Below are 22991 nucleotides of genomic sequence, written 5' to 3' on the forward strand. Positions count from 1 at the left end.
GGAAATTGATTTGCCAACTGCTGTTTCCAAGGTCATGAATGAACTACCAGCCCCAAACTGTAAAATATATATTTACAGTTGGGTTTTAAAACACAAATACATGCACAATTATCAGTGTAGTATCACTTCTTGTACTTCCCTCGAAGGCGCCCTGTCCTAACTTCAGCTCCATTCAACTACTTTCCTGGGGAGCACTAAACTGTAATGGATTTTAAATCTCCTCCAATATACGCTCCGCTCTGTGAATCAGGGGCCGAGGAACATCACACCTCGTGCATAGCAAGTGCAGCAGGACGCTCTGCTCTTTGTGCCACGGGATAGAGAGCCATTTATGTCCAAGTCTGTTCGGTTAAAGCCCACTCCAGCTGCTTTGCAAGGAGCAGACATGACATGAGCGGACAGGAGAGCCACGAGCACACATCTAGCCACTGCTTCCACATGAAGCATCCACTCTGTGTACAAGAACACACAAGCCCCCAGTTCTCCGATGTAAACGTGACACTGACATCAGCTGTCAACGGGAGATGGCTGCATCGCTTTACAGAACATTTGACTCATTTGTTGGAAGTGGAAACCTGCAGACACACACAGGGAAGGTGAGGAGTCAGCAGCCACAGCAGAGTAATGTAGTGAAGCACGAGCAGATTAATTGCCACTCAGGATAAATCAGCCCGGGTCCTTCAAGGGGCCGAGCGATATTGTTTCTCCACAGAACCCAAAGAAAACCATTTGAACTGGTCATAAGACAGAAAGTCCAAGAGAAAAACACATTAACAAATTACTACTGTGAGAAACCACTGTGGATGAGAACAGAAGGAGAAGTAAGAAGCTGAGTGGGTCTCTCTGGATGCAATTCTCTGCACAGCAAAGTGTTTACGGACTTGAGTAAATCTCAGTAGCCTATGAGTTCTAACACCTGGAGGTGTCACAACTTGCTTACTTATTTTGCACATTTGTATGCATTTTAATGGATGTTGTGTTGTATCTTATCTGGACCCTCAGTCTGAATAATAAAAGTCATCATCATCATCATCATCATCATCATCATGATCACTGTAAGTAAAGTGCTTCATTAGAAGAGGTGACTGTCAACAAAAGCAGCCATTTCTACTATTCAACTCCAACAAATACAAATAAAAACACTGTGGTCTCCTTCTCTAATTCCTGCCTCTCTGCATTCACCTCCACTAATATGCATTTGCAATCATTATCCACCATGAACATCACACTGTGCTTGTACCGAGGCCACACACTCTCTGTAAACCACCAAACATGCACCAACTTGCCCTGTGCGCGTTAAATCACCCCCCTGCCTGGTAAAGAGATAAAGACACACTAACCTTTTGGCGTTTTATTGCTCTACATTGTGTAAAGTGTTGTCGTGACTCCTTTGCCCTCGCAGAGATGATGGTTATATCTCCCTCCTCGCCGCTGTTGATGATGATGGTGGTGGTGGTGGTGATGATGATGATGATGAGGGAGGCTGGGATCTTGCTGTGTGTAGGCTGCGATCCCCCTTAAATCTGCGTCGGCCGAGCTCCCGTATCGCCCCTCAGAAGACAGCGCACGATGAAGACCCCTACTCCGGACTGGAAGCAGCATCCTTCAGCGGAGACCACGGGGCTTGTCACCGAATCACGGAGAGAACGACATCTTCGGAGGGATGTGCATGCAGGGCTTTCCCCTCCACCACAGTCACAGCAGGGACTCCATGTGCCCGATGGTAAAAATAAGAAGAAGAGGAGGAGGAGGAGGAGGAGGAGGAGGAAGAGGAGGAAGAGGAGGAGGTGGAGATTCACGACCGGGAGCTGTTCAGGTGCTGAAATCGGGATTCCAGCGGCGACAGATGTGAGCCGCCACCGCTGCTCAGTCTCAAAGCTGCAGGCTGGATTTACAAAACACACGCATGATACCATCACATGGATCATACATGTCGTGTGTCTCCCTGCTCAGCCATAAAAGCCTGCACACGCCCCCCCTTCTCTCTCTCTCTCTCTCTCTCTGCCACCCTGGAAGCGTCGACGCAGAAAAACACTCTCGCTTCACTTCACCTCTTGAGCTTCAGAGTTCCTCGCGATAACAACCCACCCGCACAAAAAAAGAAAAAGACAAAACTCTAATTCTCTGACAGTGACTTCGAACTCAGCTGTGAGTTTATAGAGACTGGGTTTCTATTATTTTAGTGTAATTTATTAATCTGTAATATTCCCTGTGCAAATTCTGAGATATTTGAGCTGATAGCTAAAGATATAAAGAGACATATCAATTCGATATTTTTGTATAGCACCAAATAACATATATTATCTCATAATATTATCTCAAGGCCTTTTACATCAAACACAAAACAGGACCAGACTCAAGGAGGGAGGCCATCTGCCTCGAGCTGTCGGGTGAGAGGGGAGAGGAGGGTGGGAAACAGAGGGGAGAGAGAGAGAGAGAGAGAGAGAGAGAGAGAGAGACCAGGTTGTTATAATGAAAACAATAAGAGTGATGTTTATAAATGTAATGTGATGATGATAATAATAATGAGAATGAGAGAGAGACGAAGAGAGAGAGTTACATTTCATTCAAACTGTGATGTCACAAACCAAAGAAACCAATCCTGGCTCCACCCCCAGGTTTAATAGGCTCCTCCCTGATGCTTCCTCTCAGTACTTTTTGTGTAATGCTGCTAACTAGAAAACAAGAATAGCACTCCGTATAGCATATATAACATACATTAACCCATACATACATACTAGGCCCAACAGTCCCCTTATATATTTAAATTCACTAAATCCGGATTTTTATTAACACCAAATATCAATTCCTTTAACATGCCGGATATTTTTCCCCATTAAGATCTGTGAATTATTTTCCTAGGAATTAATAAAAAAAAGGTTGAAAAACGTAAGTAACGGGTTAGGGTTCTTCCCTGGCCCGTACACACATCCTTGCACCATGTTTTGTGGTGATCCTTCCAGTACTTTTTGCATAATCCTGCAAATGAAGAGACAAGCAAACAAACAAACAGATGCAAACCTAACAGAGTTTTTACAATGTATTTTGGTTCAGATTTCCACGGCAGAGTTCTCTCTCAAAAGAATTAATGAGACGGAGAAATCGTTCTGAAGGAGACAAGGACTTTTTAATAAGTTGGCTACACCAGTTGTTATTAACATCTGAACAAATTTAATCTGAGACCTTAATGGACCAAAATTCAAGACTTTATTTGAGACCAACAGGATTTAATGCCCTTAATGTAGTCATTACTTAAAATATAGTCATTAATTAAAGCTTAACAGCATACTTTAATTTGTAAAGGTCCTCATTACGAAATGCTATACAAATAATTACCCAAATGAAACATCTTAATAACAGAAACTGAGGAGAAATAAATGTTCCAATTCCTCATTGTAGCCTAACCCTGTGAGCGTCAACCCTACAAAGCCCAGACCAACACTTTTTCACACAATTTCCCAAAACAATTAAATAACAAAAGGCCATTTGATGAGTCAGCTAACGGTTCTGAGCATTAAGCAGCAATTACCCGTCTGAAGGAAGTGGTGCAACAAAAACAGAGAAGTTCCCACGATTCCATTCATGCCTTCTCCGCATACCTGGCATTAAGTAGTTTCTAACCAAACCCAGACACGCCGAGCTCACATGCACAACAGGTGTTTCCTCTCCTATCCTCCACCAGATCCCATGATGCAACTGAAACTCCATTAACAAAAATAATAAACATGGTGTCATCTAGTCAGTCTTCACCTGGTGGTCTGACACAGGCTTCAACGCTTTCCCAGCCTCTTCTTAAAGACCTCTGATGGTTATTTGTGAATTAGTCACACACCACATATGACACAGTCGAGACAGAATCACCTTTAATCACCTGGTGCAGTTGTATCCTGACGTTAAGCGTTCCATTCACAATGTGGACAAACTGCAATCACAACATTTTTGTAGGCGGAGGGAGGAACACGCCCACATGGCAGTTTCTTCCGAGGTCCGACAAAAAGCAGCCGTGAGTTACTTTGAAGTGACAGTATGACTTACCTTCACTGACGACCAAAAGCCGGGATCTCAAGAGCTGGTAAGGACACATTTTTGGATATTCCTCTCATAACTCTTTTCATTTCACAAGGTTGTTCAGATTTAAGATTCTGTTTGTACATGTAGGTTTGTTTTCATTATTGGCATCTGAAACTTCTGGTTTTAACGTTCTTCCTTTCCTTGGTGGTGAGAGGAGTATTTCCCCTCTGTGACCAAAACGTGTTCTGTGTTCTCAGGAAACAGCAACAAAACGTCTAAATGATGGCAGGTAAAAATGAAAGGATGTAAAAAGACAAAGATAGTTTTTAAAGTGACGATTCAGTTCTGCTCCAGCAATCATTTTTTTCTCTTAAATGTTATGTTTGTGTAGATCATGGAGAACTGTGCAATGGGCAGGAGGCCACCTATTGTATGAATGGAGGGACATGCTACAGAATACCCTCTATGGATTCACTCTCCTGTGTGTAAGTTAATGAAAAAGTCCTATGTGTAAGAAGGAGTCTTCAGATTCAGAACTTTGTTGATTTTACAGCATAGCAGCATCGTTGACACGTTTTCTCTGCGCTGTGACAGTTGACCTTTATCTTCTTTCAGGTGCCAAGACGATTTCAAAGGCAGCAGGTGTGAGCAGTTTCAGCTCCCGAGCAAGTTCACCAAGGCAGGGGAGGCAGGGTTAATTGCAGCCGTGGTCATTACTAGCCTCCTCATCCTATTGGTGCTCGTATTTGTTATCTTCTACGTACGCAGGTAAGCAAATTTCTCAAGACATTAAAAAAAAAGAAGTAACATTAGGACGTGGAATCCACAAGTCTGCTGATATTTTCTATTAAAGCTCATGACTTGTGTCTTCACGCAGGATGTTGAAAGCCAAGAAACAGAGCCAAAAGAACAAGCAGCAACAGTATTGGAGAGTAAAACCAAGAGTTTAACCTGTATTTTGATAAAACATGATGTCCTATCTTGTTGTTGTGTTGGATGGGATGATGAATTATTTTATCATACGACTATGAGAGATGGAGGAAAAGTGCTGCGCCGAATGTAACTAAAGTCAAGGCGAGTGATGAGCTGATTAATGGTGTCATCAGTTTTCTGGATCCAGTTTGTTAAAGAAATGTGTTATTCATTAAACCACACACACAAACACAAACACAGGGTGTGAAAGTGACTGATGAATCATACCTTGGATAGTAACACAACTAAGGAAGTTGGCACTGGTGTTTCTCATGTTGAATCACATTCATTTCAATCTATGTGCTCAGAGCACAGCTGTCTTTGAAAAACTAGTTTGTAAAATATGAATCCACATTTTGAAGTTACTTGATAAGTAATTATGAAACATAACTTGTATTAATTAAGAAATATGCACAATATGTTTATTACAATAAATATTTTGTAATTGTGTAAATATATGCAATGATCCCTACTGAATCATTTGACTGTGTGATTTTTGGTGACACACACACACACACACAGCATTAGTGTACTTGTGAAGTTCCTGACTGACTAGTCATTTCCTTGAATGGCCTCTAAACTAAACTAAACCTAACCGTCAGCACTTCATTCCTCAGCCTGCAGCCTATTCTTAAAATAATTCAGATCTAATCTTAACCCTAAACCATAATTGCCCCTTGAAGAAGTCCAGACTGGTCAGGATGACCTCACTTATTAAAAACATCTCGACTTGGCAGTTTGAGAGACACACACACACACACACACACACACACACACACACACACACACACACACACACACACACACACACACACACACACACACACACACACACACACACACACACACACACACACACACACACACACACACACAGCAAACTAAGAGATACACTGTGTGAGGGATTGTGTATAATTAGCTTATCCCAAGCCGTTCATCAGTTCCTTTAAATCTAAAAACAGGGGCACAGGAGATCAGAGATCTCAGGAGTTTTCTAATGAGAATGGTGACATCAAGTCTGCGTCAATTCAGCTCGAAGAAGAATTAAAACTCGTTTAGCTGCATTGCTTATAGTTTGTTAGTCTGAGTCTTTGAGGGACGTAGTGTTGTAACATAGCTGAGGCCAAGAATCCAAGCAAAAACATTACAAATTTGAACGGCTGACAACTTAGTTGCTGATCCTCATTCAGGCATTTTTATTCAAAGAAAAGTCCGGATTTTACTTGTGGCTTGAGTCAATTTATCGGAGGCATATAAAGTTGATATCAAAAGTTGGTAATATCACCTTGTGTTCTTGACTATTCACAGAGATACAGTAGGTCAATACACAATAGCGTTTTCCTAAAAGTATGTCAAGATGCTATGAGGAAATATCTGGGTGTAAACTCAGTTAAATACAAACTTAGGAGCCATAGCATGCTTTGTAAATGGCAACCTTAGTCTTTCTATTGTGCATTTCTATAAAATGTATTGATTGAAATGGATGGATTTTTCAGGTAGTTTTTAAATGTGAAATGAATTCCTTCCTGTATGAAACCAAGATCTGGTATCAAAGGTCAGTGGCCTGCTTGTGTAAGAAATGCAGGAAATTGCCTCCACCTAGTGGCAGAATGGCCCCTGTGCTGTGTGTTTGTACTGAAAAAGTGTTTACTTTGCAATGTATGAAATGTATATAAATACAATATTTAGTTTTCTAAGACTATGGCACTAAAAACAAGCTCTATCAAAATGACACAAGATCATCATCATCATTGTGGGCGGCTGTGGCTGAGGGGTAGAGCGGTCGTCCTCCAACCAGGTCGGCAGTTCGATCCCAGTCTTCCCCATCTGCATGCCGAAGTGTCCTTTGGCAAGAGGCTGAACCCCGAATTGGCCCTCATAGAAAAAAAAGTGCTGCTAACAGATGCACTGTATGAATGTGTGCGTGAATAGGTGAAAGGCAAACTGTGCTGTGCAGCGCTTTGAGTGGTCATCAAGACTAGAGAAGCTCTATTTAAATACAAACTATTTACCATTTACAAGGTTCATCTGCAATGCTTCTCTGTGAAATGTGACCTCCTACGTTTCTGTGAACAACTTACTCTCGCAGGCGTCTGGCTTTGTCAAACTCGTGTGCAATTTTCAGTGCAGTGCCGTTGAGTCCCACAGACTGCATGTTAGTGATGATGGTGACCACCACCCCCTGTGGGAGCGGACAGTTCTGTCCTTGATCCTGCTCTTCCTCCTCTCTGGGTAACACTAGGAGGACGCTGCTCGCCCCCACAGCGCCGCCTGTGTGCGACACGTAGTGCCTGCGCCTCCTGCACTGGCCATATTTCTGCAGTTTCTCCACAACCAGCCAGCCCTGGGCATACAACCCATCCTTATCCCAGCTGGCCTCTGTCCTGTCAACTGGCGCCCACACATCTATGGCGGTTTTGGGTTTAAGGAAGCCTGGCAACAAGCCCTCTGTGTCCTTAAGGTGGGCCACCTGGTAGCTGTAGAGCAGAGCATTACCGAACAGCAGCAGGTCTCCCACCGTGGAGAGGAAGCCGCCTCCTGCCCACTTGTAGGAGTTGTCCACATACTGGCAGTTTACCACACGTCCTCTCTTGTTGACATGATAATATCTGTGGAGGAACATTATATTTTAATATGGACTCTTAGGATTCTTAGCACAAAACAACCATGAGCAAACAAAACGACCTCAAAAGAACCAACAGTTCTACTCTGATGTTACTGATACATCTCCCCTAAAATAACTTCTGACTATTTACTCTAATTACCTGGAGCGGTGATAAATAATAGGGCCATTCTCATCAGGCACAGTATTGAGCATCCCCAGCTCGCGGAACGTGTTCATCATGACGTCCAGGAAGTGCTGGCCGGCAGCTCGCTCCATTACAGCACTGAGCAGAGTAAAGGCGTGGGTGGAGTACAAAAAAGTGGTGCCTGCATGAAGCAGAATATAAATCGTATAAATCTTAATACATTTACATTGAGAATGAATCGTGTTTGACTTGTTTGATTAGCAGGAATAATCTGTGCTTTACCGGGTTTGAAAATGAGCGGGTCATCCTTGAAGAGCTCCAAGGCCTGAGTGACACTTTCAAAGTTGTCCTTCAAGTAGTACTCTTCATGCTCAAACTCTTTCTTCTTCTGAGCCTTGGTTGCTTCTTTCTCTTTGTTTTCAGATGAGCTCTTTTCATCCTCTTCAAGCGGTGGCTTCAGAAGGCGTTTCGCTTTCTCCCTGTCCTCTTTTACCTTTTTCGCATCCCTCTCATAATGTCGGATACCGCTCAGGTGGGACAGGATCAAACGAGGGGTTATCGTCACCTGAGAGAACAAGAGAATAAATAATGTGCATGTGAGATGAATACAAGAAACGCACAAGACAGGACTGCTGAAATATTACGTGTTGCATCTCTTCAACTGACTTACATCCTGTCCCTCAAACTCTTTCTGGGGAAATTCGGGGACATATTCCTGGATGGGGACATCAAGATCCAGTTTCCCTTCCTCGCAGAGTCGTGCAGCAGCTGCAGATGTGAGGGGTTTACTGATGCTGGCGATTCGCATCACCGTTTCTGGGCTGCACGGCACACGGTTCTCCAAATCAGCAAAACCGATCCCTGAATTTGAAAGAGTCATATTTGAATGTGATTTCAGTGAAGTCAGAGTGTTGCATTAAATCATTTTTGAGACATTTCAGTCAAGGAAATAGACCATGGATGGACAATGCTGGCTAAGGTGCAAAAACTGGCAACCTAAGGGACTTTCAGCGACCTCACCAATTGAACATTCATTTTCTTATAATCCTTCGTTGGCCCGATGCCAGTGTTTGCTTAATTTCAGCAAGAGGGACAACTACAACAGCAACTGAATATTGTGAGAACACTGACACAATTAGTCAATAAAACTGGCAAATGAATTGGCAGCTATTTTGATGGTTGGTTAATAATCAGTGGCATTTTATAAGTGAATCTGATAAACGTTCTCCAGCTTCTCCAAAACGACTACTTGCTTTTTAATATAATTATAAACTCAATATCTTTTGTTTTAGTGCAAATAAATAACATGAAGCTTTATCCCATCAGCTCTGGGTAATTGTACTAGTACTATTTAATCCATCAATTCAAGTATTTGTCCAAATAGTAATAAAAGAAAATGTCAATGTCAACTGTATTTATATAGCACCTATAATACAACTTGGTTGATCACAGTCTCGGGGAAATAATTCCTTGACCCCACTGCATCTCTAAACTATCTCTTAAAGGGGACATAGCATGCAAATTCCACTTTGTTAGTGCGTCTACAGGTTAATGTGGGTATCTGGCACGTCTACCAACCCAAAAACTCTGGGAAAAAAACACTCGCGCGTTTTGTTATGGTTCCTCTAAGTCAGAAACGTCATGCTTGAGTGACTCGATTGAGCTTCCTGGGTTTTGTGTCGTAACAAGGCACTGGAAGTCTCCCTACATGGCCTTGGCCTTCAGTTGTCATAGAAACTCGAAAGGTGTTTGGTTTGTCCAGTCTGGGCTACTGTAAAAAAAACATGGTGGGCTCCGTAGAGAGGACCTGCTCCTGATGTAAATATAAAGTGTTTAAATTTAAAGTTGCCCATTCGAGGGTAAAGAAAACAACAGTTCGTACAATTTGGATGAAACACACTAGTGAAAACATCACAAGGGTTATTTTGTATTCAATTACTGCCAATAGATCCCTTTCACACACTGGAGCTTTAAACCATTTCACCACCACTGTGAAGCCCCCCCCCCAGAGGCACCTACCCTCACACCAGACCTGAGCACCGTCCACAGAGACCCCGACCACCAGCCCCGGAGCCCCGACCTCAGCCTGACAACACACAGATAACACACACACACGCGGATCATTATTGTTCTACGGGATATAGAGTGACTGGTAGTGTCCCAGCTCACACACCCACCTCTGCTCCTACCTTGATCCTCTGCAGCAGCTCCCTGCTCACTGACACCGCAGCTCTGTATCGATCCGTCCTGTCTGCCGCTGCAGCCTCATCGCCCCCCCAGCCGTGCTTCAGCCCCACAGCTAAAGCTAACCCCACACCGACCCCGCACAGCCACAGCCTGGACCTCACCCTGTGCGGGGCAGACGCTGGGTTCAGTCCCTGCGTGTGAGGTCGGTGCTGCTGAGAGAAAACCTTCCTCTGCTGCTGCTGCTGCTTCAGCCTCGTCCACAGGGACAGAGACCGCGAGGACAGGAGGCGAGGACACGAGGGACAGAAGCGGTGAGACACAAACAACCGCGACATGGTGAGAACCGCTTCTCTTACTGAGCGGACACTTCCCGAATGAATCATCGAACCAGACCTTACTAATCGAGACAGGTGGAAGGGTTGCATTCACGTGCCCCTCGGAAAAGTCCAAACTTCCCCGGTTGTGAACTCGACCACAGACTTTGTAAAAAGCTTCTTCTTCTATATATTGGATATTCTGAGGCACCTTTAATGATCTTGTTAGTTACACAATGATTTGTGTCTGGAGATTATGATCAGAACATTTATAAATGTAGATATTTTAAAAGGCCTGGTTTCTATTTGTTAATTAATATGTTTTTAATGTTTAAAAATCCACTAAAACTCGTCCTTTCAGGTAATGGGCGTATCAGTGATTATTCAGGTTGATGAAATGATTTAAAATCGTGTGTTTATTCAATGAAAGGTGTGACATCCTGTCTGTTCTCATTCTGCAAGTATCTGACTCCAGAGCTGCAGGATCCATCTGACAATGACACACAACTATCATTGTGTTATTTTCATCCTCTCTATTATTATCATAGTAACTATATAGTTGATTCTCTGCTGCTACCATTGCTGTTACAGTGATGTTACATTAGTGCATCGATTAGTATCACTACATTGGTGAGAGTATAATATAGTGAAATAGTGAAATGAAACATGCGCACGCACGCACGCACACACACACACACACACACACACACTTATCTCTCAGTGGTGCGACAGAGGACTTTGAGGTCGTGACAACTTCTTATCTGCTGTGAACACACGAAGAACTCGACCATGCTTGTGTTCACAGTAAGAGCTGAATAATACGATGTGTGCACACAGTTCTGAGGTGCTGCCCCCTTAGTAGATTACCTTTTTATTTTTCATTTTTAGGCTCATTATATGTCTGAGGGAAAATGGATTTAGGCTCCTGAGTAAAGTAAGATACCCTGCACAATATTTACATAGGTCATGCTCATTTTTCCACCGCTGCTTCATGGTTTGACTAATCAGAAACGGAGTTGATATGGTCCAGCAGAGCTCAGCTCCAGTGAACCAAAAAAAACACATGACAATGTTTTCCCCCCCAGATGGAAGCAAAGTTCAGTGTTGAGTGAAAATGAACCAAATTGAAGATCTCTCCACTTGTTCTGAAAAACACATTCTTCATCTCTGCAGGGAAGACGAAGTCTATTTAATATTCTTTTTCATTCTGTGTCTCCAAAATATATTAAAACCTTAAATTTACTCCACCTTCAAACAAAATGGACAAAAGGGCAACGTATATACACCACAAACAAAACTTTCAAAACGTGCTTTTATTTTCTAATTTGTACATTTCAGATATGAGAAACACTTGAAACATCTACATTGAAATAAATGCTAAAACGTTGCACAACCAGATGACTGAAATTATACTTTACAGACAAGATGAACACATTTTTGGAAAATGTTTTTTTTAAGAAAACTAAGACTATACTGTGATGTATTTGCATTTTTTTAAGACATTGCTTTACAGTACAGTAGCACCAGTATACATACTGACTGGTGCAGTCAGTATGTATACGTACACTTTCTGGGAGCAGGGCATGTATTTTTTTGAACATATTGTCTTACAGTATGCACAATGTTAATATTGTGGAGGTTTTTATATTAAGTGCAAAATGTCTCCACTTTATCCTTTGGTATGTGCATAATCAATGTCTAATGGAGCGTACCTGATCAGCTTAAATGCAGATGTAGAAAACAATAATGAACCCGATGGCACAAAAGAAATAAACCTATATCATAGAAACTGGCTTGCAAAAACAATGGTGAGTTCAGTTTAGTTTTCATCAAAGGGAGTAATGGGTAAGCTTTACTTCCCTTTAGCTTTGCTCCTTGGTCAGGTTCTGCTGAAGGCAGGGCGGTGCGACGGGAATAGCATCTGGCTGTTTGTTTCTCCACCACGGACAAGGTACGAGGAGAGGTTTACGGTATGCAAGGTGCAAGGACAAAAAGCCAAAAACCACAGTGTGTGATGGGGTCGGACCGTGCTTTCACAAATTATTCAGTTCCATTAGAGTCTGGTCCAGCATCTGGTGCATATCGAGGTTCTCTTCTTTAGCGTGTGAGAGTTTCTCTGTTAGAACATCAAACGAAGAGGTTTTAATCTCACGCAGAGCAAGCAGTAGTCACACAGTTGGTTAGCTTGCATTAATAATGGAGCTGGCTACATCGTTCAGGTCAAGTCATTAAATTAACCCGATCTGCACAGCACTGGCAGAAACAAGAGAAACACACTGAGTAAACAAGCTCATATTATGATGCGCAAGCAACCATGAAACAAACAGGTTACAGTCTACAGAGGACTCCTTATTAATGCACATAAACACAACAGTTAACACAAAAAAACGATTATTGTGTAAGTTTTAAGATTAGATTTAAATTTTTTAGCTAATCCCTGATTTTTCACTGCATTTCACTCTAAATACATCTCCACAAAACAGCAACACAAACTTCAAGCAGTGCAAGCGTCGTATAAGGCGACGATGCAAAACTGACGAGGTTCGGGTAACACACTGCATCAGATTGTCATACACATTTAAAAAAAAAAAAAAAAAGAACGAGGAACATGAGACATTCACACAATTTAGTCCTCATTCAAGGCCACACGTAGTTCATTAGTGAGTAGGCGGTTTTTCTCAAGTTGCGGGAAGAGGCGATCTTTGCAGTCAGAGAGCAAGTTGAAAAACAGAGAGAGGACAGGAAGTCAGAGGAAAACTAGAAAAAGAGAGAGGCATTGTCTGTTGACACCTACCTTCTTTAGAATAGGTCACTTAAGAGTTTGTTAAATCTTTGGAAACCACACTACACATGTATCTGAAAAGACTTTAGTTATCATGATGGAACAGTTTGTTGATGGGGGAGTTTTCTCTCTTTCTCTGAAACATGTAACACACGTGGATGGTAACGCATGAGAGGACAGTGTGTAGAGTAAAAACAGAGGAGGAGGAGAGTTAACACAGAAAGATCAAAAGAAACCATGGCAGCATAATTTCATTAACTTTAAAATTGGATAGAATGGCAACAAAATAGAAAAAAAATATGGATTCTGTAAATGCTGTGTCTGTCAATCTAAGCATTTACTTTAATATGTCTGATCAACATTAGATTAAACTGTTGAGAATCAATCATTCTCCAGCCTCCTTTTTTTTTTAAGTGTAAGAATGTGGCTCAGGGATTTTTCTACATTCTCATTTACATTATGAAAACACACAGCTCAAGCTAAAATATGCCCTGCTCGTCTTTCTGTGCCTGACGTTATGGAAATAAACTTAATAAAACGACTCAGAATGTGTGATTGTATATTTATTCACATTATGACAGGATACCGTGTACAGAGCCCATGTGTCATCACCACTGATATCAGTTTCATCCAGTTTTCTTTAAATCAGCAACCAGGCTCAACGAATCTCACATACTGTTCTGTACTCCACCGTTCCTTCACTTCACCACAGTCTTCCTGATCACAATCCAACACGAGTTCCCCCCGATCCCAAAATCTTTCCAGTCCCCTCATCCTGCCACAGGACTAAATATCCAAAAGTGCTCGCATGCATCAGTCTCAAATGCTAAGAGCGACTCAGCTCAGATTCCAGTCGAGTACCTGCAGTTGCTTTAGGTTTACGTGCTCACAGCATTACTGTGATATTTCTAATGACTCAGCCTCCCAGGACAAATATCTGAACAACATACAAAGAACATCCATGGAAGCCTATGACACTACACCAAGGGAAGCTCAACTAGTGGTTTTGTTGAGATGCAGAAAACAAAATGAAAAACAAAACGTCCTGGTTTTATTAAAGCCATGTGAGGACAAATGAAGAAGGAAAAAATAAAAGGACAGAGTAAAGAGATACAGCTTACATAGAAGGAAGGACGTTTATTTTTTACACAACGCAGAAAGTTTCTAGGATTCTGTACAAGAGATGAGATGCAGTAATCGTTGACATGAGGATGGAAACATGAGGAGGGAAGGAAAGCGAAGACAGAGAGGAAAGGGAAAATGGAGAGAAGGCTGGAGAGAGCAGACAGGTGCTGCTCAGCCGGAAGGAGGCGTCTTTGATGAGGTGTAAACAATTTATCTGTGTGGGAGAGAAGAAGTACAGTGAACCGGGGGGGTTGGCGCAGGACCTTCGCCGAAATTTGAGATGTGCGCCACAATACACCAGAACCACGGGAGTCACGGCACAAGACCACAATGCACAATGGGAGTGCATTGTGAGGTAGAGCATGCTGTCGTGCACAAGGTCAAAACAACTGCGCCCTCTCATCGAGATGCTGGCTGCTGAAACACGAGAAGCGGCGCGGGAGGGGGGGGGACAGATGTGGTGCACCTCGCCAATCTGGGTGTCAATCTCAGTCTCAAGGTCAAATGAGGATGGACGACAAATGATTTAGCAAAACTGGGGGCTCGACCACAGTGATGCTAAACTGGGACAGTGTTATCCAGTATGATAACAGGCCTGCCTATTCAAACAAATAGGCAGGCCTTTCTTCAGCACAGACGTACACCATGTTAGTTTGAGAGGAGACACATAACAGTGGGTGACAGTGAGCGAATGACATTGAAATGTTTGAAACATTTCAATAGAAAACTTTCATGCGTTGCCTCAAAATATCACATGAAAATGCAATAGAATTTTAGAAAAATGGGGAATTCTAGAAAATGCACAAACTCACAGAATAAAATTATTTTTCATATAAAAAATAATAAAACTCACATTATTCAGCTATAAAATGTAAACAGACCCATGCTGCATGCATCTCAATACTTCAGTCCTGTTCACAGTATTCTCAATCACCAATAACACTGATACATCATCAGTGTCATGGTAACCCCTTAGAGTGAGTAGCATTACTGCAACTGAGCTTAAACTACACAGACTTTCACAATGTCTGTTTCAAGACATTCAACTTTAAGACTATTTAAAAACACAGCTGCATTAACATCATAATTCTAGGGGCCGATGTACTAATGATAATGGTTTCACAACATATCGGGGAGACGAGGTGGGGTAGCTGGTCGTGCACAGAGGACGGTGGGGACAGACGGTGACAGTGACATGAGCAGGCACGGCAAGTTGAGAATTACATGGAGGTCATGTCGTTGAGGGCGTGGTCCAGCTCCTCGCTGATGGCCTTGTACTTCAGTTTCTGGGCATACAACTCATCTATTGGGTGGGCCGGGGGTGTGGTGGTGGGAGGGAGGGAGGTGCAGTGAAAAGGAGGAGGGGCACGTGACAAGGAGGTGAAGGGGTGAAGTATCCAGACCATAGACAGAGGAGGGAGGTGATGTATAAAAGAAAAAAAACACAGTTGAGAAAAAAGAGGAAAACAAAGTTACACCAGAAATGACAGAATGGAAGCAACAAAAGGGTAAATTCCTGCCGTGTGGCTCTCACGCCTTTAGCTTTCCACTAATTCAACATCTAGGCCTCATATCTGAGAAAACATTAAAGCCATTCTTTTCCGACCTGGAAACTCATGAACAAACCAACTAGACTTAAACGAGGAAAGATAAGACGCTGTCTGATAAAGAGCCATGATGAAATTAAGAGGAAAGTAGAAATAGTAAAGCAAAGAATCAGCTGATGGTAAAGAACTGAGCATCTGACTATCATGAAAACTAAGTATTTGAAAATAACCAGAGTAACATTCTGGGGAGCGGCGCAAAAAAACCATACCTTCCAAGTCATCGATGGTCTTCTCAAGCTTGGCTACTGATCTCTCAGCGAACTCAGCACGAGTCTCAGCCTGTGGCAGAGAGAGAGAGAGAGAGAGAGAGAGAGAGAGAGAGAGAGAGAGAGAGAGAGAGAGAGATTTACGAGTTAAGTCCAACACTCGCACCGTGACTCGTATGAACGCTCCCGGACTCCAGATAAGGGCTTGTGAAACTTTACCTCCTTCAGCTTGTCGGTGAGGACCTTGATCTCCTCCTCGTACTTGTCCTCCTTCTGTGAGTACTGTGGGACAAAAACAACAACAGGTGTCAAACTCTGCGCGTCCCAGTGTGCTCAAAGTGATGCCATATATACTTGTACTGTGAAATAAGACTGAGGGGAAGAGATTCAGGCTCCCCCAGGCTGGTCTACCCCCCCCGGTTTACTACCGGGGGGTGGGGTGTAACAGCATGCACGTGGCCAGGAGGGTCACGCTTACCTTCTCAGCCTGGGCCTCCAGTGACTTCAGGTTGTTGGTCACAGTTTTCAACTCTTCCTCAAGCTCAGAGCATTTGCTGGTGTTTTAGACGAAAGGAGGGGGAAGTTGCCAAAGAGAAGAAGGGGGGGGGGGGGGGGATGGACAGAACCAGACACGGAACAGGTGGAGGGAAACAAAGAAAGAAAGAAAGAAAGAAAGAGAAGAGGACACAAAATCAATATGAACTACAGGGATAAAAAGAGGAGGGGACCCCAAGTAGCTAAAAAAAGTCCCTTAACACAGCAGGAATGTGAGTCTAGCAATGTGGCTCATGTCATCACACAAGACGTAGTTTGGTTAAAAAATGATTTGGTGAATGCTTCCTGGGTTAATATCATGCTTCTCTTTAACGTGAGGTGTTATTCTTGCACAGTCCCTGCCATGTTAGAGGCGTGAAAGAGTGAAAGAGCCAAAGAAGAGGAAGGAGCACAGCAAGCAAAGCAGAGGCTCCATTCAGCAGCGCGAGTGAAAGTGAAAGAGCCACAACGATACAGAAGTGTGTGGGTTAGTCATTGTGTGTGTGTGTGTTAGTCTGTGGTACCTGTGTGACTGAGGAGTTTAGTGATTTCATGCTCTGCTCCAAAACCCTTAGCTCATCCTCCACTCGCCGAGCTCGTCTGTTAGTGGGCGTGGCGGCGTTTCGTGTGCAAGCCACAACCATTCAAACCACGGAAGGCATGCAAATAACCAGCAGAGACAGTAAGAACACAGGGCAACGCTGTTCAAATGGTTACCATGTCACCACACACTCTTGAGAGCCAACTGCCAGTGGTCATGTGAGCGGAAGTGCAGAATTGGTGAGTGTGAAAAAGGGGGGGCGTCTCACCTCTCTGTCAGCTCAGCGCGCTCCTCTGTGCGCTCCAGGTCACCCTCAATGATGACGAGCTTACGAGCCACCTTTGAGTGCAGCACAACAAAGTGTCACAAAACAGCTAATACTTGATGAGCGGCACAACTAGGACAATGCTCAATTGTTAATCCCTCAAAATGATAGTGAAATATGATAAGGTTACACTTGATAACTTTTATAGACACACTATGTGTCTGGGCATTGTTAAAAGCACAACAAAATATGTTATCAATACTATTATTGTTAATAAATGTACAGTATTTGTCAATAATTAAGACTTCTCATATGAACACATGCACTATGTTATTACGGTGGAGTTTTCGAATATTGTATGTGTCCGTATCTGTTTACACACCAGCCTCTATTTACTGGTGCCCACAAAAAATATAGTTATTGACTAATTTATTGATAAATGTTTATAACAAATTATAGTGTGTTATAAACCATTTATTAACCATTAATGAATGTTTTATATTGTCTACTAAGAGGGGGGCTAAAGTTACCTTATGATTTTTATAAAAATGCAGGTAGAGTGTTGATGCTGATTATTATCAATAATTGTCAGAGTGTTTCACAGGGGTATTGATTTCTCTGCATGTGTAGTGTTCAGGGGGCGGCTGTCATTGGAGCCTGGAAACGTCACCTCCTCATATTTGCGGTCAGCCTCCTCAGCGATGTGTTTGGCCTCTTTCAGCTGGATCTCCTGCAGCTCCATCTTCTCCTCGTCCTTCATGGCCCTGTTCTCAATGACCTTCATGCCTCTGTGTGACAGAGCAAACAGTGGGATCAGGAGCTGGGACCCGACAGATACAACAGTCTCCCAGAGGGGAAAACATGTCTAAGTCTTCAATGTGCTCTTCTAAAGGTGAACGGCTGAATGCTTTCTGACATAGAGGGAGAAAATACAGGATTTGGAATGACTGCGCTATCTGACACAACTAGCGAGCACAGAGGCAGTGCTTGTGCCCCTCACAAAGAGATGGCCGCCTTGGATGTGTTTATGCCCTGCCACCTGCTCTCTACTGCAAGAGAGCGGGAGAAACAGAAATGGCCGAGATCAGAAGAAGAAAAAAAACACACCTCTCGCTCTCATCAGCAGCCTTCTCAGCCTCCTCCAGCTTGGTCAGGGCAGTTGCCAGACGCTCCTGTGCACGATCCAACTCCTCCTCAACCAGCTGGATACGTCTGTTGAGGGAAGCGACATCGCTCTCAGCCTGGGGAGAGAGGAAACAGCGTGTCAGAATCGTTTTGGGCCTCAATCTTTAACAAAATAACGTGGAATCTTCACATGTGCACACATTCACGTCAGCCCAAAGAATGTAGGTGGTGTATCTGAGTGTAGTCAGGGTCGCTCAGAAGGGTTTCCCAGTGGCACCCGTGGGGAAATGCCCTCCCAGGAGCGTTGCCTGTGCTCCTCACTGAGCGTAATGATAACAATGTCCCTGGCTGACAGAAGTTTGAATACCCAAGCCTCATTACTGGGCCCCAGGGAGAACATTAACAAGGCTCAAGTCAAAGGGCCTGGGACAATAACACTGGAAATGACTGCTACACATTCAACCCCAGGGGAAACTCTCTGGATAGTTTCCGACTGAGGGAAACATTTAATATCACCGGTCCCATGCTAAATGATCTGTTTGAGTCTTTGCAGGAAGACTGCTGTGCATCAATGGGGGGGTGTGATATTGAAAAACGAGAGCAGGCCTCTTTTGAGATCAGTCAAACCTGGGTCTGCTTCTGTTTTCTGGTGTCCGCTCGGCACAGTGAAAACAGGATACAGCCACAAGTCTGAGGTCTTTTCAGGCTCTTTCCCCCTGCAGCTCGTGTTAAAGTGTGTGTGGGGGGGGGTGCATGGGCCAAAGTGCAAATGGAGGTGTGAAGCATGACAAGGAAGTTAGTGATCATCTATAAACTGAAGCTGTGGCCTTGATTCTGTTTAAAACACACTGTAAGGCCCCGACGAAAGAGTTTACTCTCATCCAGTTAAAAGCTGCTGTGTCCACACTAAGGGGAATCACTCTAGCTGTGAAAACCTGTTGTCCTTATATGGGCAAGTCAAAGAGCATATGAAAGCACAGTGCAGACTGGCACCTTAAATATTGCCACAGTTTACTTGTAACTTCCTGCTTTCTGGAAATGAAGTGTTTGAGCCTTGTTTCTGTGCCTGCAGCTGTGAATAAACCCAACTTATTGCGCACTGGCCCGGACGGGACCGTTACATTGAAGTGCGTCAGAATGAGACGTAAAGTGACACAAAGGAGGAAGATTTAGCGCCACATGTGACACGGCGCTTCCAAGTGGCTGCAGCTGACTGTGACCTGGGCATCAACGGGCCCAACGTCTCCAGTCATAAGCTCTGAGCCCCGGAGCAGCAGGGTATCAGACCCGGGGCAGGACTTAGTGGCGGAGCTGCAGGGAGCCGAGAAAAGCTCATCATGCAGGACTGCGCTGCATCCAGAGAAATCCCTCGGTCTCACTGCGTATGCAACACAATGAGCTGCACACTAATGCACATTACGAGAGGAGGGGTGAGGGCTAATTTATGCGTCTTTACGCGCAGTTAAACGTGCTTACTTGTTCCCTGGTCTTCTTCTCCGTAAGCAACTCCCTCTGTAATCTCTCGACTCTCTCCTCAGCATTGTCCGCCTGCATTTGCAACGATTTGATCCTTCGTTTCACCGCATCCAGCGATGCAGCCCCGGCCATTGTCTTACTCTACAACTCTGTACAGGTATATTATAAATAGGCGGTATAGAAAAAACACTGCAGGCGACAGTGTGCTGCGGCACAATTTCCGAGAAACTGACAAGCTGCGAGGTGACGTCCCAGATTGTGCCGAGCGCTGCGTGAAGACGGTGCGCAAGCTTTCTGGAGACGCGCTGTTATTTGTCCAGGAAGTAACGCATTTATCGAAAATATACATATTCCGCATGGTTGTAAAAATCCTGGAAATCTGCTCCATCGATCCCCTAGAATAATACAAATTATTAATATTAAATGTTTAAAAAGTAGTTTCTCTATTTTAAACGGCAGGAACACACCCATCTTTACACCGCGATGCTCACGCTTGTGGTGAACTAGCGATGCTGCAGCGTCCTCTGCTGGCCATTTGGCCGAGGTACACGTGGCGATACAATATTCTGAGAGCAGAGGCCGCTCGATAAGTCTCATTGAATTCAGTAATTACAGACTAGGTTCAGACAGATGAAGAAACAAGGCCGTAAAACAGCGAGTGGTAGTTAGAGCCACTCGAACATACTTAGAAGTAAACTAAAGGAAGAATGGGACAGAGACTACAGCGGTTATTTTAGAGCAAGGGAATAAAAAAGCCACATCAAGTGATTGGGTAAAAGTCACTGGACTACAAAGTGCAGCCACCACCATCTAACTCCCCGAAGGAATCCGATTAAAGGATTACGACAACGGGCTCTCCTCGGAGGCAGAGTTTAAGCCTGACTGCAAACTGATTCCCTGACTGACCCAATGTGAGCAAACTTATCCGTCTGCTGCACTTGAACCTGACCTGAACCGGGCTCGTTAGCAGGATTGATTATAACGAGAGAATGTTGAGGAAAGCCCAAAGTGTGGTTTTGTGTCCTGCAGGCCACGACCTTTAGAGGCCTCACGCTGATTTCGTCACATAGTTTTCCAGTCATGAATTAAAAAAATAAAAAATATGGGGGAAATGAAAACTTATATGATCGACAATATCTTAAAAAAAAAGATATTTTTTACTGTAGAAGATCTCAATGTAATTTACAGTGAGTTCTCTGCCTGGTACATTTCGATGGGAACTAGTGTTTTTCCCTTTGCTAAGCAAAGAGCGCAGCCCGCACATGTGAGCTCTATCTTGACCATATAAAGCAGTGGGCTATATTTATCCAGGCGCTGCTCTCATTGCTCAGTGAAGACTGCTTCACTATTCGCTCTATAAAAAACTTCCTCCTTTAAGACCTAAGTGTATGAGACTGAACACAGCAAGTAACTGGATCCAAAACACATAGTTAAATGATATTAATGTTTGAGCATATGGATGGATTGGATTTAAACTTTTTTAAATGTGTTATTTATTTATTTGTTTGTTTGGGCTGACTTGTAAGTGATTGGACATGTGATTCCCGACAAAGACATAAAGGACAGTTCAACAATAGTTGGGCATTTGGTCAAAAAGTCAATTTGGAGTTTTTAAGTCAATTTTCCACAATGGGCAGGTGCGTAAAACCTACCCATCAAAATAGATAAATAATTTGAGCATTTAATTTAAATGAAGCCACGACAGAGGGGAGTTTGCATCCCTCTGTGCTGTTGAACTGTCTTTTCACACACAGAGACTCACAGTGGCGACAGACTGAAGGTGCGTGAGGGAGGGAGCGTGATGGTGCGGGAGTGGTGCCATCGTGGATCCTTCTGGTTACTTACATCGGCGGCTTTCTTCTCAGCCAGCTCAAGTTTCTCCTGGGCGTCTTTAAGAGCCTCAGAGTACTTGTCCAACTCATCCTCAGTTCCCTTGAGCTTCTTCTGCAGCGCTACCAAATCGTCCTCAAGCTGAGGTGGGTGTCAGTGCAGGAGAGTTCAGTGTCAGGGGGGAGGAGGGGTAGTGATCAGCGTGGAGAGACGGAGTTGCGTGAGTGCGCACAGGTTGCGCGGAGGAGCGCACAGCACAGGAGAGGACAGGACAGGACGGTGGGAAGAGAGAAAAAGAAGAGTAAAGTTAGCTCATGCACGCTCAGGGTCAGATACCTTGGTGGCGACCTCCTCAGCGGCCAGCAGCTTCTCCTCAGCAGTTTGGTGCTCTTCAAACACTTTATCTCTCTCGTCCTCAGACGAGCGCAATTTCTTTTCCAACTCTCTTATATCGTCCTCTAACTACACATGCATTAGAAAGACATTATAGAGTTAAACACAATATCAAATAAACATGCATTAAAGTCATTTGTTGTCACAGAATTTTCAACATAATATTCCTGACTATATTTACATCACCAATTTCCAAAAACAGCTCAGAAGAGGAATTATAACATCCCCAAAAGAGCGAGAGAGAAAAAAAACCAAGAAGGATGTTTTACTCTTAATTGAGTCCTTATTTTGGAATTATCCACGAGTAATTAATCCTTATTTAGGACGCGGTCCATTCACAAGAGAAGAAGGGAAAAACACAAATAGGTGCCGACCTGTTTGCTTCTGTCCTCTGCTGCTTTCTTGTCTGACTCAGCCTGCTCTGCTCTGTCCAAGGCGTTCTCCTTGTCGAGCTTGAGCATCTGCATCTTCTTCTTGATGGCATCCATGGCTGCTTATTTCTTTGGTTCCAACCAAACTTCCAAATGAAAACCAAGGAGAGATGTGTGAGAGGGGCTCGAGGGGCGCCTGATCCTAACTGAACGCTAAGCTGGAGTGCAGAGTCTGCCTGACTGTGCCCTGTCACATATGTACTTTCAAGGGGGCCTGACTGGATTCCTTTGGACATCCAATACCATGTTGGAGGGGGCGTGTGTGGGCGCCCCGGCGTTTTTTTTTAAGGATCTGCTCTTGGATTCGTTGCTCCCAAACATTTGACTTCTGATACGCCTGTATATGGGATGTGACAGGCAGGGGGGCAGCTCCAATGGAAAGGCTTCCTAATGGTAATGGACCAGAAGCCATTTAAACGGAGAAGATGCAGATGAGGACACT

General features: G+C 43.7%; 4 protein-coding genes and 1 long non-coding RNA gene across 15 annotated transcripts in view; 2 read left to right on the forward strand and 3 right to left on the reverse strand.

Annotated features, from left to right (window-relative positions):
• The window catches only part of tmem266 (transmembrane protein 266), a 28512-nt gene extending 26514 nt beyond the window's left edge, over positions 1–1998 (reverse strand). Inside the window, exon 1 of the mRNA XM_034586949.1 lies at positions 1341–1998. The gene's annotated coding sequence lies outside the window, so the exon portion shown is untranslated. The remainder of the gene's footprint in view (positions 1–1340) is intronic.
• LOC117762577 lies at positions 1753–14046 on the forward strand. The gene is made up of 2 exons (XR_004614022.1): positions 1753–1787; positions 13217–14046. It is a non-coding gene; the product is annotated as an uncharacterized LOC117762577 (long non-coding RNA).
• Positions 3963–5729, forward strand: LOC117762576 (pro-neuregulin-4, membrane-bound isoform-like). 2 transcript variants are annotated; one of them, XM_034586975.1, is made up of 6 exons: positions 3963–4072; positions 4269–4300; positions 4403–4496; positions 4627–4779; positions 4889–5051; positions 5098–5729. In XM_034586975.1, the coding sequence occupies exons 2-5, from the start codon at positions 4291–4293 to the stop codon at positions 4959–4961; spliced, it is 330 nt and encodes a 109-aa protein (XP_034442866.1). In that variant the 5' UTR covers positions 3963–4072; positions 4269–4290; the 3' UTR covers positions 4962–5051; positions 5098–5729. The 2 variants fall into 2 exon arrangements, with proteins under 2 accessions (XP_034442866.1, XP_034442867.1); XM_034586976.1 differs by having other exon boundaries at positions 4025–4072; positions 4226–4300.
• On the reverse strand, positions 6158–10407 carry lactb (lactamase, beta). 3 transcript variants are annotated; one of them, XM_034586948.1, is made up of 7 exons: positions 10194–10407; positions 9911–10151; positions 9753–9819; positions 8404–8594; positions 8016–8298; positions 7749–7914; positions 6158–7592 (listed from the first exon to the last, which is right to left on the reverse strand). In XM_034586948.1, the coding sequence occupies exons 1-7, from the start codon at positions 10343–10345 to the stop codon at positions 7061–7063; spliced, it is 1632 nt and encodes a 543-aa protein (XP_034442839.1). In that variant the 5' UTR covers positions 10346–10407; the 3' UTR covers positions 6158–7060. The 3 variants fall into 3 exon arrangements, with proteins under 3 accessions (XP_034442839.1, XP_034442837.1, XP_034442838.1); XM_034586946.1 differs by having other exon boundaries at positions 9911–10405; XM_034586947.1 differs by having other exon boundaries at positions 9923–10401.
• tpm1 (tropomyosin 1 (alpha)) lies at positions 11831–22759 on the reverse strand. 8 transcript variants are annotated; one of them, XM_034586969.1, is made up of 10 exons: positions 22493–22749; positions 22062–22187; positions 21741–21866; positions 18402–18535; positions 17965–18082; positions 17298–17368; positions 16433–16508; positions 16174–16236; positions 15958–16027; positions 11831–12350 (listed from the first exon to the last, which is right to left on the reverse strand). In XM_034586969.1, the coding sequence occupies exons 1-10, from the start codon at positions 22604–22606 to the stop codon at positions 12268–12270; spliced, it is 981 nt and encodes a 326-aa protein (XP_034442860.1). In that variant the 5' UTR covers positions 22607–22749; the 3' UTR covers positions 11831–12267. The 8 variants fall into 8 exon arrangements, with proteins under 8 accessions (XP_034442860.1, XP_034442854.1, XP_034442857.1 ...); XM_034586961.1 differs by lacking the exons at positions 11831–12350; positions 22062–22187 and adding exons at positions 13567–14355; positions 15366–15444 and having other exon boundaries at positions 22493–22759; XM_034586962.1 differs by lacking the exons at positions 11831–12350; positions 21741–21866 and adding exons at positions 13567–14355; positions 15366–15444.
• Positions 22760–22991: the final 232 nt, after the last annotated feature.

This window comes from Hippoglossus hippoglossus, chromosome 6 (genome assembly GCF_009819705.1).
Source record: "Hippoglossus hippoglossus isolate fHipHip1 chromosome 6, fHipHip1.pri, whole genome shotgun sequence".
NCBI classification, from domain to species: domain Eukaryota; kingdom Metazoa; phylum Chordata; class Actinopteri; order Pleuronectiformes; family Pleuronectidae; genus Hippoglossus; species Hippoglossus hippoglossus.